General features: G+C 47.4%; 1 protein-coding gene across 1 annotated transcript in view; it reads left to right on the top strand.

Moving 5' to 3' along the window:
- The window catches only part of ARHGAP15 (Rho GTPase activating protein 15), a 413,180-nt gene extending 389,836 nt beyond the window's left edge, over nt 1-23,344 (top strand). Inside the window, exons 12-13 of the mRNA XM_038751348.1 lie at nt 4,321-4,426; nt 22,050-23,344. Of these exons, the coding sequence (XP_038607276.1) occupies nt 4,321-4,426; nt 22,050-22,233 (290 nt within the window). The 3' untranslated portion in view covers nt 22,234-23,344. The remainder of the gene's footprint in view (nt 1-4,320; nt 4,427-22,049) is intronic.
- The last annotated feature ends 264 nt before the right edge of the window (nt 23,345-23,608 follow it).

Raw genomic sequence — 23,608 nt, forward strand, 5'->3', positions numbered from 1 at the left:
CCCATTGTGTTGGCTGTTTCTCTTGTCCCCCTTGCCTCAGCCTTATCTTATCAGTTAGCCAATAGGGGCTGGAAGCGCCTATGTTTTAGAAGCAACATTTCACGGAGATAAATGCAAACGTAACTGTCATAAACCAGATTTCTAAAATTATGCCCTGGAAGCCATGAATCAAGTCAAAACTACTCCACCAACCTAGTCCTTGCTCCGCTCCCCCACCCCCCAGCCAAAGAAATCTCCCCGTGGTGACAGTCTGATTGTCGGAGGATATTTCACATCAGGCAGCAGAGCTTACTCCTACCTTCTTTTATTTTTGTGTTTCCTGCCTGGGCCTTTGGATTGAGGCTGGTTTCAGGGGTGAGGAGGAGGGCTAGAAACATCTTGGAGTGGTCAGCTGAAGGGGGGAGACTCTTTGGGCTGATGGTGGGAAGGAAGAAGAGAAACAAAACTGTGAGCAAAGGCTTCTAGGCCGGGGGTGGAGGACGGAGGCCCCCGGGGCCGGACGAGGCAGTAGCGAAGCTTAAGAGAAAGAGAAGGCCGATGTTGGAGAAAAAGAGGAGACGTTGATGACTGAAAAGAAATGGATCGTGATTGGCGACTCTAAGTTCCTTAAAGGCAAGGAGCATCCCTTTGACTTCTCTTTTACTCTCCCAAGTGCTAGGTTCAATGCTCTGCACTCAATGAGTGGCCAGTGTGGTGCTCTCCATCTGATAGGGGTGCGATACAGTGCTCTCCACATTGCAGGAGCCTGGTACAGTGTGCTCTACCATAAGCACCCAGTATAGGGTCTATATAGATGTGTGTCTGGTAGGGAGTAAACAAATAATAATATTAATAATGATTACTGTATTTGTAAAGTGCTTACTATGTGCTAGGTACTTTTCTAAGTGCTGGCTTGGTTGCAAGCAAATCGGGTTGGACAAAGTCCCTGTCCCCCATGGGACTTTGAAGGGGGGGAAAGTAATGTTTGGCAGATAATAATAATAATAATTTTGGTATTTTTTAAGCACTTACTATGTGCAAAGCACTGTTCTAAGCGCTGGGGAGGATGCAAGGTGATCAGGTTATCCCATGTGGGGCTCACAATCTTAATCCCCATTTTACAGATGAGGTAACTGAGGCACAGAGAAGTTAAGTGACTCGCCCAAAGTCACACAGCTGACAAGTGGTGGAGCTGGGATTTGAACCCATGACCTCTGACCCCCAAGCCCGCGCTCTTTCCACTGAGCCACGCTGCTTCTCCAAGCAGCGTGTGGAGGGAGGGCATTCCAGGCCAGAGGTAGGACGTGGGCCAGGGTTAGGCGAGATGGAGGCCCAGTGAGGAGTTTAGCACCAGAAGAGCAGCGTGGCTCAGTGAAAAGAGCCCGGGCTTTGGAGTCAGAGGTCATGGGTTCAAATCCCGGCTCTGCCAATTGTCAGCTGTGTGACTTTGGGCAAGTCACTTCACTCCTCTGTGGCTCAATTACCTCATCTGTAAAATGGGGATTAAGACTGTGAGCCCCCCGTGGGACAACCTGATCATTATCAATCATCAATCGTATTTATTGAGCGCTTACTATGTGCAGAGCACTGTACTAAGCACCTGGGAAGTACAAGTTGGCAACATACAGAGACAGTCCCTACCCAACATTGGGCTCACAGTCTAAAAGGGGGAGACAGAGAACAAAACCAAACATACTAACAAAATAAAATAAATAGAATAGATATGTACAAGTAAAATAAATAAATAAATAAATAGAGTAATAAACATGTACAAACATATATACATATATACAGGTGCTGTGGGGAAGGGAAGGAGGTAAGATGGGGGGATGGAGAGGGGGACGAGGGACCTGATCACCTTGTAACCTCCCCAGCACTTAGAGCAGTGCTTCGCACATAGTAAGCGCTCAATAAATGTCATCAAAAAAAAAAGAGCAATGTGTGCGGGCTGGGTTGTAGAAGGAGAGAAAGGAGGAGAGGTAGGAGGGGGCAAGGGGAAGGAGAGCTTTAAAGCCAATAGTGAGGAGTTTCACATGGTATGGACTTTGCCTAGCCTGCTGGCTCAGCAAGCCTTTGTGATGCTTCTTACAGTCCCTAAGAAGCAGCATCTCAGAGACGCAGCTCCAGTGAGACTGCATTAAATTAGTTCTGGGCCCAGGCAGAAGTAATGTGAGTGGCCAGAAAAACAGTCAGTCAGTCGGTAAATCCTATTTATTGAATGCTTACTGTGTGCAGAGCACTGTACTAAGTTCTTGGGAGAGAACAATATAACAATAAACAGACACATTCCCTGCCCACAACAAGCTTACAGTCTAGAAGGACAGGATGGAAGTAAGAGAAGCTGCGCTGCCTAATGAATAGGGCACAGGCCTGGGATCCAGAAGGACCTGGGTTCTAATCCTGTCTCTACCACTTATTTGCTGTGTGACCTTGGGCAAGTCGTTTCACTTCCTCTATGCCTCGGTTACCTCAACTGGAAAATAAGGATGAAGACCGTGAGCCCTATGCGGGACATGGACTGTGTCCAACCTGATTATCTTGCATCGACCCCAGTGCCTGGCAGATAGTAAGCACCTAAAAAACCCCACAAAAAAATGAAGAACCCATACTGTTCTCCCCATTTTACATATGAGGAAATTGAGGCCCAGAAAGGTTCAGTGACTTGCCTTAGGCCACCCAACAGGGCAAGGGCACAGATCACGCTCGAAGCCAGGTCTTCAGAACATTTCATTATGAGGGCCATCTCCAGTCTGTTAATGTTACATCCGCCCCAGATCTTAGTACGCTGTAAAGGTTAAATAAATGCCATCATCATTAGAATTAGTGCCACGCTCAGAAGGCATGTTACCTCTTCTGCTCTCTGCACAGGCCGTGGGAACAGGTGCCAAGAGGAGTTTGCGTGAAGCCCTGAGGATGGCAGAGGCTGGCTGCCAGGGGAAATGTGAAAATGGTGGGTGGAGAAACGCCATTTGGATTCATTTGAGGAGAAAAACCCAATTTGAAGATGCTTTTCTGTCTGAGTTCCCTACCATTTCAAAGTTTGTTTAATCCTTTTGGCTCTCTGATTTTGCAGTGAAGCTTTGTAGCAGGGCGAGGGGAGACAGCATGAACATACCACGGAGATAAATAAATGGAAACACAGATTCATGGGCCTTTCATGTCCCTCAGAGTACACGCTGTGGACTCTCTGCACTTGTACCATGCTGGATAGCAATAAGAGTCCAAGAGGAGAAAAATGAAGTTTGTTCTCTGTTTCCTGAGCAATTAGAAGAGTTAGGTTCAGAATTTGTGTTCCCATGATCCTCTTTGGTATCTGGGGAAGCATTCTGGGTTGGCTATTTTGTAACCATGCTTTTCCTTCTATCAGAGGCAAAGGACCTTAATTTCCCTCTTCATCCTCCCAGTCATCGTGTATTTTTCCATAACCCACAACAGGTACAGAGTGGAAAGACATTGGGACTGGAAATCGCGAAACCTGGGTTCTATTTTTTTGTTGTTGTTTAATGGTATTTGTTAAGTGCTTACTATGTGCCAGGCACTGTTCTGAGCGCTGGGGTAGATACGAGCTACTCAGGTTGGACACAGTCCATGTCCCACATGGGGTTCACAGTCTTACCCCCGATTTTGCAGATGAGGGAATTGAGGCCCAGAGAAGTGAAGTGACTTGCCCAAGGTCACACAACAGACAAGTGATGGAGCTGGGATTAGAACCCAGGTTCTTCTGACTCCCAGGACCGTGCTCTATCCAGTAGGCCACACTGCTCTAGGGATGCTCTAGTCCTGGCTCTCCCCAGTCTCTTGTGTCTCCGTTTCCTCTCCTGAAAATTGGGAATACGTTTCCCATTGTCCCTCCCTTTTACACTGTGAGTCCTGTAGGTGGAAGAGTCTGCGTCTGATCTGATTGTGTTGTATCTACCCCAGATCTGCTTGGCAAACGGCCCAAGCCCTCCCTTCTCATATGTGACAGACAATGACGCTCCCCCTCTTCAAAGCCTTCCCGAAGGCACATCTCCTCCAAAAGGCCCTCTTTTCCTTTTCTTCCACTCCCTTCTGCATCACTCTGGCTTTATTCATCCCCACTCCCAGCCCCACAGCACTTATGTCCCTATCCGTAATTGATTAATTTATATTAACATTTGCCTTCCCCTCTAAACTGTCAGCTTGTGGTGGGTAGGGAATGTCTGTTCTATTGTACTCTCCCAAGTGCTTAGTCCAGTACTGTGCACACAGGAAGCACTCAATAAGCATGACTTACTGACTGACTTGTTAAAACTGTGCTAAGAGCACAGGCCTGCCGTCTCCAAGGTTCCCTGGGCTGACCTCGGGCTCTGTCTCTTTCAGAAAAGCCAGACCACAGAACGCGAGTGGAATCCGTCAAGGAGCTGGTGCAGAAACTGCCCCCACCCAATCGCGATACGATGAGCACCCTGTTTGCGCATCTGCGGAAGTAAGTTCTTCTCCGGGCCTCGCGATGGTGTCCTCGGTCAACCTCCACGGGCAAAATCCTGGGCTGGTGGCCCCCGTCTGTGGAGCCCCAGGGTATTCTGGCCACAAAATGGGAAGAAGCGTGGCCCTGTGGATACAGCACGAGCCTGGGTTCTAATCCTGGCTCCTCCACTTGTCTGCTGGGCAAGTCGCTTCATAAGTCTGGGCCTCATCTGGAACATGAGGATTCATTCATTCATTCATTCAATCGTATTTATTGAGCGCTTATTGTGTGCAGAGCACTGTACTAAGCGCTTGGGAAGTACAAGTGGGCAACATATAGAGACGGTTCCTACCCAACAACGGGCTCACAGGCTAGAAGGGGGAGACAGACAACAAAACACAACATGTAGACAGGTGTCAAAGTCATCAGAACAAAGAATGCAAACTGTGACCCCATTTGTGGACTCCCAGGCTTGTGCTCTTTCCACTAGGCAACACGGCTTCTCAGCATTTGTCGAGCTCCTACTGGGTGCCAAACACACTTCTACTATTACTACTACTACTATCATTAATAATAGCAATAATAATAATAATGATAGTATTTGTTAAGTGCTTACTATATCCCAATCACTCCACAAAGTGCTGGGCTAGATTCAAGATTATCAGGTCAGGAACATTCCCTGTCCCACATGGAGCTCACAGTCTAAGGAGGAGGGAGAGTGTTCTGCACATTGTAATCATTCAATAAATGCAACTGACCAATTAATTGTCTGATTGATTCGCTCAGGGCTCTCCCTCAAGAAGCTGACATCTTGTTTCCTTAGGGGTAGAGGGGCAGATTATAGTTACTGTAGGCTGAGAGCCCTGGATCGCTTGGCTCTCCCCTCTTCCTCCTCTTCTCCTTCTCTTTCCCATTTCTCCTCCCTGCCAGGTCTTTCCCGCTTCCTGGTTGTGATTCCACAGGCCCAGAATCCTTCTGTAAAGTTTTAGCGGTTAATGAGGGTGGACTGGCTGCCTGCGGCTCCGTGCCCAATAGCAGAACCTCTGCCTTCCGGAAAAGGCAAAGGTCAACCTGTGGGCTTAGGGATGGAGCCAGTGAGGGGCAAATAGTGACCAGGCTGCCTGCTTAAGCCAAGAACCAAGTTCAGGTCACCTGATTTCCAGTCCAGCAAACCACACTCTTCTGCTCCCTTGCCAATACCAATATTCAATCACCGGGCCACAGAAGGGTTTGAGGAGAGAGAGAGAGAGAGAAAGAGAGTTGGAACAGAGAGGGGTGGTAGAGAGAAATAGAGAGGGGGAGAGATAGAGAAAGAAAGAGAAGGAGGCAGAGAGAGAAAAAGCAGATGGACGACGAGGGACACAGAGAGAAATACAGAGGCAGAGACGATAAGAGAGGCAGACGGTCAGAGAGAGGAAGACAGAGAGTCAGATTAAAAGAGAGAGAGACCAGAGAGACAGAGGGAGTGTACACAGAGAGGAAGAAGAGAATTGGGGGCAGAGAAATAGGAAAGGGAAATGGGGGGAAAAAAGAGAGAGAGAAACAAGTAGAGAGAGGGAAAAAGAGAGAGAAAGAGGAGAGAGAAACAGAGAGACAGAGAGAGACAGAGACAGAGAGACAGAGAGCATGGAGGATAGAGGTAGGGTGGGGGTTAGATAGGCTTGTAGCAGCAGCCGTTGATATCGTTCATCTGTTTTCCCGTCACCTAGTGTCATGCTTCCAGGAGTTTAGCTAGCACTGCACCTTTAGACAAAATCCCCCAATACATTAGAAAAACCTGAAACACCCCTGGGGTTTTTTTAAACTTTGCTTTCCCAGCTCAGCACAGGGTTTGGGCCTCAATGCCTGGTGAGCCTTTAGATTGTAAGCTCACTGTGGGCAGGAGATGTGTCTTTCAACAGACAAGTGGCGAAGCCGGGACTAGAAACCAGGTCCCCCAATGCCCACCAAGTGCTGGATTTTTGCCTCTAGGAAGTCAGGACCCTCCGCCTCAACACTAAGCTTGGTTTCCCCCCACGGCCGGGGGTCAGCTGGACAGCAGGTCTGGGTGGTGGGGCTATTCGTCCTGGAGCTGACACCCGGGCCCTCCCTAAACCGGGGCCAGGCGGAGATACTCTGAGCTGGGCCGTGCCCGCCACTGCCGCCGGGACCGCGGCCCTCCTCCTAATGGCAACACAAAGCGGGCACGCCGAGCCACGGGAAAAACAAAGTCCCAGCGGAGTGACCTACTCTATGACATTTGCCAAAGAGACCGTGTTTTTAGGCGGTTCCTCTGAAGCAGCGTCTTTCTGTCTATGCCATCTGCAGATTTATTGCTGGGCATGAAAACATACACACACCCTCACACACGCTTCTCCCCACCTCGTACATATACGCCCCACACAGACCCACACAGCCTCTCGTGGATACATCCCCCCACACCCTCTCACACCTCGTTACATACACACACACCCTCATATACACATCCCCCTACATCCTCTGACATACCCTCACAAACATACCTTCACAAAGTACTTAGTATAGTGTTCTGCGCACAGTAAGCACTCAATAAATCAATAATAAGCACTCAGTAAAGCAGTCCCTCCGCACATGCGCCAAGCTAGCTCTCTTCCTCCCTTCAAAGCCTTACTGAGAGCTCACCTCCTCCAGGAGGCCTTCCCAGACTGAGCCCCCTTTTTCCTCTCCTCCTCTCCATCCCCCCGCCCTACCTCCTTCCCCTCCCTACAGCACCTGTATATATGTTTGTACAGACTCATTACTCTATTTTATTTGTACATATTTACTATTCTATTTATTTTGTTAATGATGTGCATCTAGCTTTATTTTTATTTATTCTGGTGACTTGATACCTGTCCACATGTTTTGTTTTGTTGTCTGTCTCCCCCTTCTAGACTGTGAGCCTGTTGTAGGGTAGGGACCGTCTCTATATGTTGCCAACTTGTACTTCCCAAGCGCTTAGTACAGTGCTCTGCACACAGTAAGTGCTCAATAAATATGATTGAATGAATGAATGAATGAATAAATACGGTTGAATAATAATAGTAATGATGGCATTTGTTAAGCACTTACTATGTGCCAAGCACTGTTCTAAGCACTGGGGTAGGTACAAGGTCATCAGGTTGTCCGATGTGGGGCTCACAGTCTTATTTCCCATTTTCCAGATGAGGTCATTGAGGCTCAGAGAAGTGAAGTGACTTGCCTAAAGTCACACAGCTGACAAGTGGCGGAGCCGGGATTAGAACCCACGACCTCTGACTCTCAAGCCCGGGCTCTTGCCACTAAGCCACGCTGCTTCTCTCGTGTACACATCCCCCTACACACTCTGATATACCCTCACAAACACAGCCTCACAAAGCGCTTAACACAGTAAGCACTCAGTGAATACAGTTGAATGAAGGAATACACACATCCACACCCTCAGGCACACATTCCCTCCACCCCCTCTCACACACAGACGCCCTCACGCACATATCTCCCTCACAAACACAATCCCGACATCTTCACAAACACATACGTCCACCATGCACACATCGGCCCCAAACTCTCTATCCCTCACGTGCACACACGTGCCCGCACACCCATCCTCACTCTGCCCAAACAGCCCTGAGCTTCGTCCACAGGAAAAATTTCTAGTTCTGTGGGCCCCCACGCCCTTAGCCACCGATGGGCTCCAAGCCTTTGCTTTGGAAGCCCGTAATGAAGAAAAGCTGCCGGATTTACATGGAGACGTTTGATGTCTCAGTGGCCCTCCCAAATGAAGAGCATCTGGGGCCTAGCTGCTGCCGCTGCCGCGGTGGCGGCTCTTCCCCGGGCCCAGCAGAACGGGAGCGGTCCTGCGAGACACATGTTCAAGTGACGAAAAATATTTCCCATGTAACGCACTTCCGAGCCTCACTTTTCCGCTCGTAATTCAGAGCCGGCCGGGGATGGAGCCGGGGATCGTTTCGGGCTGTGAGAAACGGCAACGGTGCGCTCTCCGCCAGCTCGAAAGACAAGGAGGGATTATTTCCTGTAAAGTCATTGATCAGAAGCCCTCAAATTCAGCATTCGACGGGCTCCACTTGGGGCGAGACACTTCTCCATCAAACAGCCCATCAGTCCGTGCTATTTGATGAGTATTTACTGCGTGCGGAGCACTGCACTAAGCACCTAACAAAAGTAGAGTACAACAGTGAGTCAGTCAGTTGTATTTATTGAGCGCTTACTGTGTGCAAGCAGGGCTTGGGAGAGGACAGTACAACAGTGAGTCAGTCAATTGTATTTACAGGAGAAGCAGTGTGGCTTAGTGGAAAGAGCCCAGGCTTGGGAGTCAGAGGTTGTGGGTTCTAATCCCAGCTCCGCCACTTGTCAGCTGTGTGACTTTGGGCCAATCACTCAACTTCTCTGTGCCTCAGTTACCTTATCTGGAAAAAGGGGATTAAGACTGTGAGCCCCACCTGGGACAGCCTACTAACCTTGTATCTCCCCCAGTGCTTGGATCAGTGCTGGGCACATAGTAAGCGCTTAACAAATACCATCATTAGTATTATTATTATTATCTGCACTTACTGTGTGCAGAGCACTGTACTAAGTACCTGGGAGAGTAACAATGAACAGACACAGTCCCTTTCCACAATAGTCTTACAGTCTAGAGGAAAAGTTGCAGCCATGGTAGATGTATTGTGATAATAGTAGTAAAAGTAGTAATGGTAATACTAGTAATAATAATAGTAATAATAATGATGGCATTTATTAAGAGCTTACTATGTGCAAAGCACTGTTCTAAGCGCTGGGGAGGTTACAAGGTGATCAGGTTGTCCCAAGGGGGCTCACAGTCTTAATCCCCATTTTACAGATGAGGGAACTGAGGCACAGAGAAGTGAAGTGACTTGCCCAAAGTCACACAGCTGACAACTGGCGGAGCCGGGATTTGAACCCACGACCTCTGACTCCAAAGCCCGGGCTCTTTCCACTAAGCCTCGCACCTTATGCTGTACTAAGCACTTGAGAAGTATGCGCAGCACCCAGGGCACGCGAGACTGACTTAGCTGACTTACTTCACCTCAGCTCGTCAGATTTCCCCAAAGGGGAGAGAAACCATCTCTAAAGCGCCGAGTTCCTCTCATCTGAAGACGATTTCAACACGTGGATCCGATGATCCGTTTTCGCGGTAGCCCGAATACGATTTCAATATATCAATATTTTCGGCAGCTGGGCTCAGGGACGGACGCCCACCTCAGGCATGGACAAAGAGAGAAGCTGCAGACAGAAGTTAGTTTTTTAGCCCCGAAGTCGCTGATATTCAGAAACCTCGACTGAAAGGGGGCTCGTCTTCCTCGGGCTCTGTTGTGGGGAAGGACTGTGGTGATGTGGAGACGAGATTCTGGCTGTTCTCTACACAGGCTGGATTCAATAAGCAGTTATATATGCATATTATGACAATGTGGTCAAGGAAACCAGATTTTTTTTTTGATTCTACCTCCATGTGCCTATAGAACTTAAAATCTGGTGTTTATTTTTCTTGTCCGCATTCAATATGTTAACATATTCATAATTTGATGCAGGTTATGTTCATTTTATAATTAAAGTTATGGACTTGGTTGGAAAGGCAGTCCGATTGTACCCAATGGAAAATATTTATCTTTTCCTACATTATATTGCAGCTCAGTGTAAATCACGAGCCCGTGGAATGGATAATTCGAGACAAGGCTATGTCACATTCCCCCATATGCTCAAAGCTACTGAAGTTTGATCCCCAGCGCAGATTTATTTTCATCCTAGAACGAGAAGCAAAATGAATATTTTGGAAGCCCGGGTTATTTTTCCGACTTAACTGTCAGCGTCTTTCTCATTGATACGAAATAATCGTGACTCTATGAGGTTTTAGACTGTGAGCCCAATGTTGGGTAGGGACTGTCTCTATATGTTGCCAATTTGTACTTCCCAAGTGCTTAGTACAGTGCTCTGCACATAGTAAGCACTCAGTAAATATGATTGATTGATTGATTGATTCACGAAAAAGAGGGGCGGGGGCTCCATTCATTTTTCCGTCAACCAAGAGGAAAAAGTCCCCAAATGTGGTGACTTTTTCCACATCGTCCTTAGAGGATGCCAGTTTTGTTTTTGGGCAACCCGCCGGATGATGCGACTGGCCATCTTCCCCTTCTCCCTGCCCCTCTCCCCTACACCTCCCCTTCATAATAATAATAATAATAATAATAATAATAATAATAATAATAATAATAGTATTTGTTAAGTGCTTACTATGTGAGAAGCACTGTTCTAAGTACTGGGGGGTTACATGGTAATCAGGTTGTCCCACAGGGGGCTCACAGTTTTAATCCCCATTTTACAGATGAGGTAACTGAGGCCCAGAGAAGTTAAGTGACTTGCCCAAAGTCACACAGCTGACAGTTGGTGGAGCTGGGATTTGAACCCATGACCTAGGATTCCAAAGCCCGGGCTCTTTCCACTGAGCCACTCTGCTTCTTCTCCTCCATTACTGCAGGTCTCTATTTATGTCGTTCGTGCAAGGGATAGCGACGCGTGGGAAATCAATACAAGGGTGTCAATGCAGAGGAAATCAATGCAAGGGATATTAATGCAGAGGAAATCAATGCAAGAGATATTAATGCAGAGGAATTCAATGCAGGGGATATTAATGCAGTGAGTCTCAACGCCGGAGCTATCGATGCCATGGATCTTAATGCCAGGGAAATCGATGCAGGGGATAGCCGGGAAATGGATATCAGTGAGGGCGATATTGATGGAAGGGATATCGGTGCAGAAGATTTCTGTGCAAGAGAAGCAGTGTGGCTCAGTGGAAGGAGCACGGCTTTGAAGTCAGAAGTCGTGGGTTCAAATCCCAGCTCCGCCAATTGTCAGCTGTGTGACTTTGGGCAAGTCATGTAACTTCTCTGGGCCTCAGTTCCCTCCTCTGGAAAACGGGGATGAAGACTGTGAGCCCCCCGTGGGACAACCTGATCATCTTGTAACTTCCCCAGCGCTTAGAACAGTGCTTTGCACATAGTAAGTGCTTAATAAATGCCATCGTAAAATTTAAAAAAAGGGTGATCATGCAAGGGATACTGATGCAGGGGCTATTGATGAAAAATAAATTGATACCCAGTCCCTGACCCACATGGGGCTCACAGATGAAGGAGGAGGAAGAATCCCCATTTTACAGTTGGAGAAACTGAGGCCCAGAGAAGTGAAGCAGCATGGCCTAGTGATTAGAGAACGGGCCTGAGAGTCAGTAGGACCTAGATTCTGATCCCGCCTCCGCCACTGGTCTGCTGTGTGACGCTGGGCAAGTCACTTTGCTTCTCTGGGCCTCAGTTACCTCATCTGTGATATGGGGATTAAGACTGTGAGCCCCATGTGGGACATGACCCGTGTCCATTCTGGCTAGCGTGTCTCTACCCCAGTACTTACTACAGTGTCTGGCACATAGTTGTAAGCGCTTAACAAATGCCATTAAATAAAGTGCCCAAAGTCCCAATAGCAGGCAAATGGTGGAGTGGAACTCATTCATTCATTCATTCATTCAATTGTATTTATTAGAACTCTGGGCCTCAGTTACCTCATCTGTAAACTGGGGGTTTTAATAATAATGATAATAATAATAATAATACTGGCATTTATTCCATGCTTACTATGTGCTAGGCACTTTACTAAGCGCTTGGGTGGGTACAAGCAAATTGGGTTAGACACAGTCCCTGTCATTCATTCATTCATTCAATCATATTTATTGAGCACTTACTGTGTGCAGAGCACTGGACTAAGCGCTTGGGAAGTACAAGTTGGCAACATTTACAGACGGCCCCTACCCAACAGCGGGCTCACAGTCTAGAAGCGGGAGACAGACAACAAAACAAAACATATTAACAAAATAAGATAAATAGAAGAGTAAATATGTACAAGTAAAATAAATAGAGTAATAAATCTGTAGAAACATATATACAGGTGCTGTGGAGAGGGGAAGGAGGTAGGGCGGGGGGGATAGGGAGGAGGAGAGGAAAAAGGGGGAGTCTGGGAAGGCCTCCTGGAGGAGGTGAGCTCTCAGTAGGGCTTTGAAGGGAGGAAGAGAGCTAGTGTGGTGGATGTGCGGAGGGAGGGCATTCAGGGCCAGGGGGAGGACATGGGCCGGGGGTCGACGGCGGGACAGGCGAGAACAAGGCCCAGTGAGGAGGTGAGCGGCGGCAGAGGAGCGGAGGGTGCGGGCTGGGCTGGAGAAGGAAAGAAGGGAGGTGAGGTAGGAGGGAGCGAGGGGATGGACAGCCTTGAAGCCGAGAGTGAGGAGTTTTTGCCTGATGTACCACGTGGGGCTCATAGTCTCAATTCCCATTTTACAGAGGAGGTAACTGAGGCTCAGAGAAGCTAAGTGACGCCCTCAAGGTCACACAGCAGACGCGGCAGAGCCAGGAATAGAACCCATGACCTTCTGACTCCGAGGCCCGTGCTGTATCCATTACACCATGCTGTTTGTCATAAGAGGGTGAGCCCCTTCTGGGTCAGGGACTATGTCCAACCTGATTAACTTAGCTCTACCACAGCACTTAGAACAGTGCTTGGCACACTGTAAGTGCTTAACAAATACCCTAATTATTATTATTACCGTGATTATTAACCCAGGTCATCGGCTTCCTTGGTCTATGCTCTTCGTACTACGCCATGCGTCTTCTCTGCTGGGAAGAACTAGAGCCTCCAGGCTACTTGCTTCGGGGCAGCCCAGGAGTAGAGCTAGGACCAGAGCTCTCTGGGAGATTGGCAATCAATCAGTCAATCAATCAATCAATAGTATTTATTGAGGGTCACCGTGTGTAAAGTACACAGGGAAGCAAGATCTAGTGTCAAGGGCACAGACCTGGGAATCAGGGGAAGCAGCGTGGCAGGGGAAGCAGCGTGGCTCAGTGGAAAGAGCCCGGGCTTTGGAGTCAGAGATCGTGGGTTTGAATCCCGGCTCTGCCACTTGTCAGCTGTGTGACTTTGGGCAAGTCACTTCACTTCTCTGGGCCTCAGTTCCCTCACCTGTAAAATGGGGATGAGGACTGTGAGCCCCGCGTGGGACAACCTGATTACCTTGTATCTACCCCAGCACTTAGAACAGTGCTTTGCACATAGTAAGCGCTTATCAAATACCAACATTATTATCATTATTATTATGATCTGATTTCTAATCCTTCATTGTCCTGATCCCATTCCTCGCTTATGTAGTAGAAATGAAAGGCACTGTGGGACAGGAAGGGCAATCACCAATGATTCAAAAATCCGTTCTTCAATTAAACCTCTACTTCTCTATCGAGGGAACTAAGAGGAACACCATTTTGGTAACCAATTCCCCTTCCAACTGAACCTTCTTGAGAGCCCAGTGTGGGAGAAATTAATGTCTGGCTTTGCCCGTGGTTGAAGTCAGTAGCCCAGCAAGCTGGTGACAGGAGCCTTTTGATCCTATCTCGGTGGAATCCCCCAATTCCTCAGAATCCTTTGAGAAACAACCGAGGCCCTGTTCTCGTCAATGATAGCCAGAGGCAGAGGGGCAAGTCTATCTATCATGGAAAATCCAGCCTCAACAGTCCCTCCTCAAGTATTTATTGACCATCAACAGAGCCGTCATCCTGCTGACCCTCTTACTCTGTAACCTCAGGGAAAATGGCACCAGCGCCAATCTCTCTATCCTGTTGTTCTGTGGACTAAATTAAGTGTTCATTAATTACCCCTGGCATTTTGAGCCTGGCCTGTCTAATTGGATTTAGGCGATGCTTTTGCTGTTCAAACAAGGAGCCCTTCATTCCCCCGGCTGAAGTCGCTGTCTCCTTCCTCCCCAAACGGGACTGAGAAATTCAACCAGCGAGTCCACGGTGGCCGCAGGTAGCTTTGAACTGCCCCTGCGCAGGAATTGGTATTGTCAATTTTGATGAATAGTCCTTCATTAATAAACATCCTGTTACTTAGCCTCCACCTGCAGTGGCTGATGGAGCCTGGAATCAATTAGCTCTGATAATTTGATTCATTTCACAAAGACATTTTGGGATGTGTTCGGATGATGATAAAGGTTCTGTGTTAGCAGGTCCTGATTCGGAGCCAGATTGTACCTGAATGGGTGGCTGTTTGGGGAGGGGTCTGGGGGTGAGTGGATGAAGGAATGCTTGAATTAAGGAATTAATTTGAAAACAAAGGGGGTGTGTGTGTGTGTGTGTGTGTGTGTGTGTGTGTGTGTGTGTGTGTGTGTGTGTGTGTGCGTGTGTGTGTATGAGTGTGTCTCCTGAATTTTCAGACTGAATCCTTTAGGAATCATCGCTTTCTCTTAGGCAAGGCAGTCTCTTCAACAGGTTGGTCAGGCTGTTATTTGAGCAAACGACAAAACAGAAACAGTATGGAAGCAGCATAGTCTACTGAAAGTCAGTCAGGCAGTCGTATTTATTGAGTGCTCACCCTGTGCAGAGCACTGCGGTAAGTGCTCGGGAGAGTACGAAGGAGCACGAACCTGGGAGTCAGAGGGCCTGGGTTCTAATCCTGACTCGGCCATTTGCTTGCTGTGTGACCTTGCGCAAGTCACTAAACTTCTCTGGTCCTCAATTTCCTCATCTGTAAAGTGGGGAGTAGGTCTTACTCCCTCCTATTTTAGACTGAACCCCTTGGGGAACAGAGACTGTGTCCAAACTGAGTATCCTGTATCATCTCCTGTAGAATTGTGCTAAACACTGGGGTAGATTTAAGAGAGGCCCTGATCCAAACTGGAGAGACAGGGTGCCCAAGTGGAGAGAGGAGAGAGCCCAGACCCCAGAGTCAGAAGGACCTGGGTTTTATTCTGGGCTCCACTACTTGTCTGCTGGGCAAATTTGGGCAAGTCACTTTTTTCTGGGCCTCAGTTACTTCATCTGTAGAATGGGGATTAAGACTGTGAGCCTCACCTTTTTTTTAATGGCATCTGTTAAGCACTTACTATGTGTGAAGCACTGTTCTAAGCACTGGGGGGATACAAGGTGATCAGGTTGTCCCACGTGGGGCTCACAGTCTTAATCCCCATTTTATGGATGAGGTAACTGAGGTGCAGAGAAGTTAAGTGACTTACCCAAAGTCACACAGCTGACAGGTGGTGGAGCCGGGAGTTGAACCTATGACCTCTGGCTCCCAAGCCGGGCTCTTTCCACTGAGCCATGCTGCTTCTCCATGTCTCACTTGAGACATGGACTGTGTCCAACCTCATATCTATCCCTGTGCTTAGTACAGTGCCAGGCACATAGTAAGAGCTTAACAAATAGGATAAAAGAAAAAAAAACAGAAACCCGCATCATCTCTAAGGTGGATGATGCTAGCACCAGATCTGAGCCCCTGAACCCATAGCTAGGTTTTGCCAGTGAGAAGAAAATAGGTGGATGTCTCCATAGCTCTGAAACACCTTCTCCAAGAAGCCTTCCCTCACCAAGCCCTATTTTCCTTCTCTCCCAAGCCCTTCAGTGTTGCCCTGACTTGCTCCCTTTATTCATCCCCCATCCAAGCCCCACAGAACCTATGCACAGATCTATCATTTATTTATTTCTATTAATTCCTGTCTCCCCCTCTAGTCTGTAAGCTCACTGTGGGCAGGGAACGTGTCTGTTATATTGTTGTATCGTACTCTCCCCGGTGCTTAGTACAGCATTCTGCACCCAGTCTGTGCTCAATAAATGGGCTTGGGATTCAGAGGTAGTGGGTTCTGATCCCGGCTCCGCCACTTGTCCAGTGTGTGACCTTGGGAAAGTCACTTAACTTCTCTGTGCCTCAGTGACCTCATCTGTAAAATGGGGATTGAGACCGTGAGCCCCACGTGGGACAACCTGATTACCTTGCATCTCCCCCAGAGCTTAGAACAGTGTTTGGTACATAATAAGCATTTAACAAATACCATCACTATTATTATTGTAGACTGACTGACTCCAACAGGCCGAGGGTGGCAGATGGGAGACGACCCCCACGTCTAGACTGTGAGCACATTGTTGGGTAGGGACCATTTTTATATGTTGCCAACTTGTGCTTCTCAAGCGCTTACACAGTAAGAGCTCGATAAATACCACTGAATGAACGCCACACTTCTGGGATCCTCTGGAACCAGCCTGGGAGAGTCAGCCCGAAAGCTTCTCGGACTAACTAGAGCTCTCCCTTCCCGAAGTTCAGTTTGGGTCTCTCCTGTGGAACACCACGGGCAGCAGCGGGCACGGTGGTGGTGCCTATTGTTTCTAAAATAGTGCCAGAGGCCCAAGTGGCTTGCCGGGTTGAGCAAGACAGACCACCCGAAGAGGGAATTTTAGGACATCAAAAGCCAAAGGGCCTAAATAGGCAAAGAAGCTGAGGCATCTTGAATAGATTTTCCCTCTCCCCTAAGATGAATGATGTGCAGAAGGAGAAATGAAGTCCACAGAGAGGCTTTGGCCAACCCCATGACCTATTTTCTCCCCAAAACGCGGACACACAGGATGAGAGATTCCGGAATGAAAATGAGGAGATGGGAGTAAGCCGGGAGGACCTATGGATGTGTCTCTCTCTGCTTCTGCCACTGTGCGTATGTGAATGGGATGTGGGTGTTTTTGCTCATGTCTAGGTGATGATGATGATGATGGTATTTGTTAAGCACTTCCTATGTGCCAAGCACTGTTGTAAGCGCTAAGCTCTGTGAGTGCGTATGTGTGTATGCGAGGGTATGTATATGTAGGTGTGCTTGTAGGGTGCATCTAGGGGTGTGTGTGTGTAGAAATCAAAGCTTACATCAACAGAGCCTCGTGAAGATCGTGGTACCAAAAAGGCAGACTAGAAAAGGGAGGCACTGTGAGAAGCAGCATGGCTCAGTGGAAAGAGCCCGGGCTTGGGAATCAGAGGTCGTGGGTTCTAATCCCGGCTCTGCCACTTGTCAGCTGTGTGATTTTGGGCAAGTCACTTCACTTCTCTGGGCCTCAGTTACCTCATCTGCAAAATGGGGATTAAGACTGTGAGCTCCACGTGGGACAACCTGATCACATTGTATCCCCCCAGCACTTAGAACAGTGCTTCGCACATAGTAAGTGCTTAACAAATGCCATCATTGTTGTTGTTATTCCAACGGTCAGGCTGTGGAGCCCCGGATGGCTTCTGGCCTTCCATCCCTGTCCGCAGCAACCTCAGCTGCATCTCCAGCTCTGCAGGAGGAGGTGAGGCAAGCAAGAGCAAGCCACCTCACCACCTCACCTCGTCCCCTGCCCTCGGGGTCCCCCCGGCCCTCAGCCTCCCCTTTCCCAGTTCCTGAGTTCGGCCCAGGCCCTGGGATTCATTCATTCATTCATTCAATCATATTTATTGAGCGCTTACTGTGTGCAGAGCACTGTACTAAGCACAGAAGGTCATGGGTTCTAATCCCAGCTCTCCCATTTGTTTATTGTGTGGCCTTGGTCAAGTCACGCCACTTCTCTGTGCCTCGGGTCACTCATCAGTAAAATGGGGATTGAGATTGTGAGCCCCATGTGGGACAGGGATCCAACCTAATTTGCTTGTGTCCACCCCAGCACTTAGTAGAGTGCCTGGCACATAGTAAACACTTAACAAATACCATTGTTGTTATTATTATTATTATTATTATTATTACTATTATTATTAATGATTAGAGAAGCAGCGTGGCTCAGAGGAAAGAGCCCGGGCTTTGGAGTCAGAGGTCATGGATTCAAATCCTGGCTCCGCCAACTGTCAGCTGTGTGACTTTGGGCAAGTCACTTCACTTCTCCGGGCCTCAGTTCCCTCATCTGTAAAATGGGGATGAAGGCTGTGAACACCCCGTGGGACAAGCTGATCACCTTGTAATCTCCCCAGCGCTTAGAACAGTGCTTTGTACATAGTAAGCACTTAATAAATGTCATTATTATTATTATTATCATTATTATCCTCGGCCACTGACAACCACACCATGCTGCCGTTGGGACCCCAGGCTGGGACAACACAACACGCCAATCCACCCCTGGGGTTGCTACTGTCTTTCGCCCACGCACAAGAAAACCACCCAGGGAACACCAACCCTCCCTCACCTCCGACCCACGATCCCTTCTCACTTAGAACTGGATGTGCCATCCGGAAAGAGATGATTCTCTCTACCAAAACCCTCTTATTACCAGGCTATTTTCCAGTACATTTAGCGTAGTTAAAGGTATAGTATATTAACTTCCTTGCCAAATAAAGAGGCAAACAGCGGAGTTGTGTCGGAATGGAACGACTCACTCATTGTCAGTGAGTTAAGAACTGACAGGAGGTGGAAATAATCAACTCTGTCTGGAACGGGGGCTGTAAGACCCCTGGGAGCAAGGCCATCTGATCCCACAATGGTCCTGACTGGCAGGAAAGGAGAATTGCTTTCAATAAAGATTTTATTTCAAGCTTGGATGATTTCCCCCAAAACATCTTGTCACCAAGGCGAAGTCTATCATAGGCCATCTAATTTTTTTTTTCCCTTACAAGTCAGCTGAGGAGGTAAAAATGGATCCAGTGAAAAGATGCTTCCGGGCCCAAAGCAAATCTTTGTGTGGGAAAACTGGCCCTTTAAAAGCCCAATCAGGATCCTTTTTTATGGTATTTGTTAAGCGCTTACTGTGTGCCAGGCACTTTTCTAAGAACTGGGGCAGTACAAGCTAATCAATTTGGAAACAGCCCCTGTCCCACATGGGGTTTACAGTTTTAATCTCCATTTTGCAGAGGCAGTAACTGAGTCAAACAGAAGTTAAGTGGCTTGCCCAAAGTCACACACGTGGAGGAGCCAGGATTCGAACCCAGGGCTTTCCTACTCCCAGACCCAAGCTCTATCTGTTATATAGGTCCTTGGGGGCAAGGGTTTATGTCTTCCAATTCTATTCTATTGTACTTTCCCAAGTGCTTAGTACAGTGTTCGGTACACAGTAAGCCTTCCATAAATGGCACTGATTGATTGTCACTGGCATTGCCATCCACATTCATTCATTCAATCATATTTATTGAGCACTTACTGTGTGCAGAGCACTGTACTAAGCACTTGGGAAGTACAAGTTGGCAACATATAGAGATGATCCCTACCCAACAATGGGGTCATGCCTTGCATTGTACCTGGATCGTTTAAGCAGTTCATGTTCACTCCACCCTCAGCCTCACAGCACTTATGTTGATATCCGTAATTTATTTTAACATCTATCTCCCCCTCTGAGACTGTAGGTTCCTTGAGGGATAAGAATGTGCCTACCAGCTCTGTTGTATTGTACTCTCCTAGTGCTCTGATTGATTGGAGGGGGCAGTGAGACATAGGGACAATTAATCAATCAATCAATTGATTTCTATGAGCACTTACTGTTTGTTGAGGACTGTAGTAAGAGTTTGGGAGAGTACAACATAATATTATATATATATATATAATATTAATATATAAATTTATTTATTTATTTTACTTGTACATATCTATTCTGTTTATTTTATTTTGTTAGTATGTTTGGTTTTGTTCTCTGTCTCCCCCTTTTAGACTGTGAGCCCACTGTTGGGTAGGGACTGTCTCTATATGTTGCCAACTTGTACTTCCCAAGCGCTTGGTACAGTGCTCTGCACACAGTAAACACTCAATAAATACGATTGATTGATTGATTGATTGATTGATCTGTGTAGGTGGCTCTTTGGTCAGAAAGAAATATCGGCAATCTAAGAAATAGGTGGTTCTTTGGTCACAAAGAAACACTGAAGTGCCAACTTCATGCCATCTAAGGACGTAAATACTCAAAGCTGTCCATAAATATTCTATTACTTCTTTCTCTCTGTAACGTACTTCCTCCACTGCTCAACTGTAAGCTTCTCTGAGAGCAGGTATCATATCTACTAATCCTAGTGGACTCTCCCAATAATAATAATGACAATGGTGGCATTTGTTAAGTACTTACTATGTAAGTGCTTCTGGGCTAGGTACCAGATAATCAGGTGATCCATGAGATTCAGTCTTAGAAGGAGAGATAATAGGTATTGAATCCCCATTTTAAAGCTGAGGGAAGTGAAGCCCAGAGGTGTGAAGTGACTTGCCCAAGGTCATAGAGCAGACAAGCTGCCAACTTGTACTACCCAAGCACTTAGTACAGTGCTCTGCACACAGTAAGCACTCAATAAATACGATTGAATGAATGAATGGAATAGAACTGGGATTAGAACTCAGATCCTCTGACACCCAGGCCTGTCCTCTTTTCCCCTAGGCCAAGCTTAGTACAGTGGTCTGCACACAGTATATCCCCAATCCATACTACTACTACTACTACTACTACTAATGGTATTTGTTCAGCACTTACTACATGCCAAGCACTGTTCTAAGTGCTAGGGTAGGTTCAAGGTAAGCAGGTTGTCCCACGTGGGGCTCACAGTCTTAATCCCCATTTTACAGATGAGGTAACTGAGGCTCAGAGAAGTGAAGTGACTGGTTCAAAGTCACACAGCTGACAAGTGGCGGAGCCGGGATTGGAACCCACCAACTCTGACTCCCAAACTTGTGCTGTTTCCATTAAGCCACGCTCCTTCTCAATACTACTGACTGATTCATTAGTCAAGACCACAGATCAGCAGGTATTCTCCTCCTGCCAGAGCAGGGACTAGAACCCAGGTGTCCTGATTCCCAGAGCCGGGCTGTGTTGAGGTCTATAGTGCCACCACCTTATCCGTTCTTACTTCATCTGCTCCAGGGTCATTAGCAGGTAGCCTTTTCTACCTCAAGTTTGAGAAATTCCCCGATCCCCAGCAAAATTAAGCCAACTGCTTGTTTAACCTTACCAGGGTGTAAAAATAATTCATTATTTAGTCTTATTCATTTATAATAAGGTGATTATATTTTAAGAAACACATAATGAAGCCGGTTTGATGAGGACCATATGGAGAGAGTGTTTTGCAATGGACACAGAGGCTATAGGTTTGAGGCAGAGCTAATGATTCCTATTTATATGGGCAAAAACAGGCTAATGGAGAGAGAGTCTGTGCTCTTTGGGAGGGGAGGAAACAACCTCTTTGGGGGGAGTTTTCCACACGAAAGTCTTCGCTGGGTGCGTGATCTACCAGTCCTCAGAAAAACTTTTCTTCAAGGAACAAAGCAGGAGGCAGTGAGGCCTATTGGAAAGAGCAAGGAGCTGGGGGCTTAAGCGCTTAGTACAGTGCTCTGCACACAGTAAGCGCTCAATAAATACGATTGATGATGGGGGCAGTGCCGCTCACTGGAAAGAGCAAGAGACTGGAAGGTGGTTCGTTTCACTGGAAAGAGCAAGAGAATTGGGGCAGTCTGGCTCAGTGGCGAGAACAAGGGACTGGGATTGGGAAGACCTGAGCTCTATTCCCAGTGAACTGCTGGGTCACCTTGGGAATAGGAACTAAAAAGGAATCAAAGTTCAATTAGCAATCACCTTCCTATAGAATAGACGCTCCTTTCAGGCAGGAATTGTGCCTCGCTTCTCGACTGTACTCTCCCGAGCGCTCAATACAGAGCAATGCATTCTGGAGGCGCTCAGTCTATTGCTCACGCCATCATAACCGGTCCTTTTCTTTCTGGTGGACAGGGATCGGGACTACAGCTCTGTGGAATTGCATTCTCCCGAGCTCTTCGTATGATGCTCTGCACATACACAGTGAGCGGTAAATAAATACCCTTGATTGATTGACTGATGATGACTGATTCTTTCTTCGACAGGATAGTGGCCAACGCCTCCAAGAATCTCATGTCCACGCAGAGCTTGGGAATAGTCTTCGGGCCGACCCTGCTCTGGCCCGAGAAGGAGTCCGGAAACATCGCCGTGCACATGGTGTATCAAAACCAAGTAGTCGAACTCATGCTGAGCGAGTACACCGAGATCTTTGGCGTGCAGGAAGACTGACAGGCGAGGGCTTGTTTTGGGGAAACGTTCACATCTGCCTCAACGCCTAATATTTTTACATCTCTGTAAACATATTTCCGAAAGATTTTGATTTTTCTCTCGAGCGACAGATGCCTCGCTTTTCAGAACCTCAACGCCGATTGAGCGTCGGAGACACAAGCGTGAAGAGGACGCGACTGGTGATATTTGCTTAACCGTGCTGCATATTAACCCTGTGGGGGCTTGGACGTTCCAGAACCGTGTCATTGCTGAGCTGAGGAACTTCAGGAATGCTGGGTGGAAAGCGGGTTTCCAAAGACAAACTGCAGGGCTGCTCAGACACCCTCTGAGGCCCTGTCCTTGAATCCACGGGGAATTAACCAGGTCTGGAGAGACCAAGAAGTCCCGGATACCGGTTGCCGAAAAGAAGGAGAAGCCAGATTTTGAGCTGGATTTCATTTTGAAGGACAGTCTTTTGCTGTTCAGCCGCCTTCAGGGTGAAAGTGTTTCCGAACACGATTCACAACAATTTTTTTTCCAAGAAGAGATGACGAGTCAAAGTGGTGGGCCACGGGCTTGGCTGACTGTCATTCTGTGAGCATCATCATATCAAAAATCAAAACAGTATCGGAACACATCTATTTTATCCTTGACCCTCTCCAGGAATGGCATGAATGCCCCCGTTTAATGCTGGCATCCATTTTGATTCTTCCTCACAGCATATGGCTTCTCTTCCCCACTGATTCTCTTCCAAGTGCTTAGCATAGTGCTCTACAACCAGTAAGCATTCAGTGAATACTATTGATTGGTTGATTTTTTTGATGCTCTGTTCCACAGAAATGTTGTAATTCTCCTGAGGAAAGTTTCTCTGTAAATTAAATTGAATCCTAGAGAGAATGGGAAGAAAAATAGCATGCTTTCTCATAAGATTGAACTGGAGGAAATGTGAATAAGTTTATGCTTTTGACAACGTTTCAGTGTTTCGAACGGATCAAACCGTGTTTTCTTTTGAACTGCGTGTTTCCAGTTAGCCTCACCTTACACTCTGTTCTGTTGATAAAAATGTACATGGTGTGATAGCTTTTTAGGCAAGTTCAAACCAAACCAATAAAATTATCCAGCATCCTGAAGAGGCATTCCGGATATTGATTTGTTCAGAAAATGAAAGCTAAAAACTGAGAGGAAACACGAAGCAACAGAAGGACAAGGTCCCATCTTGGATCAGTTGAGAGCGAGAGAGAGAGAATGGGGGCAGGGAAGGGGGAGGAGAGGTAAAGAGGTGGTGAGGGAAAGAGAGGGGTGAGAGAAAGAGAGAAATAGAGAAGAGAGAGGAGAGAGAAAATGGGGATAGGGAGAGATAAAGAAAGGGGTGAGAGAAATAGAGAGAGAGACAAAG

The sequence above is a fragment of the Tachyglossus aculeatus genome, chromosome 9, assembly GCF_015852505.1.
Source record: "Tachyglossus aculeatus isolate mTacAcu1 chromosome 9, mTacAcu1.pri, whole genome shotgun sequence".
Classification (NCBI taxonomy): Eukaryota; Metazoa; Chordata; class Mammalia; order Monotremata; family Tachyglossidae; genus Tachyglossus; species Tachyglossus aculeatus.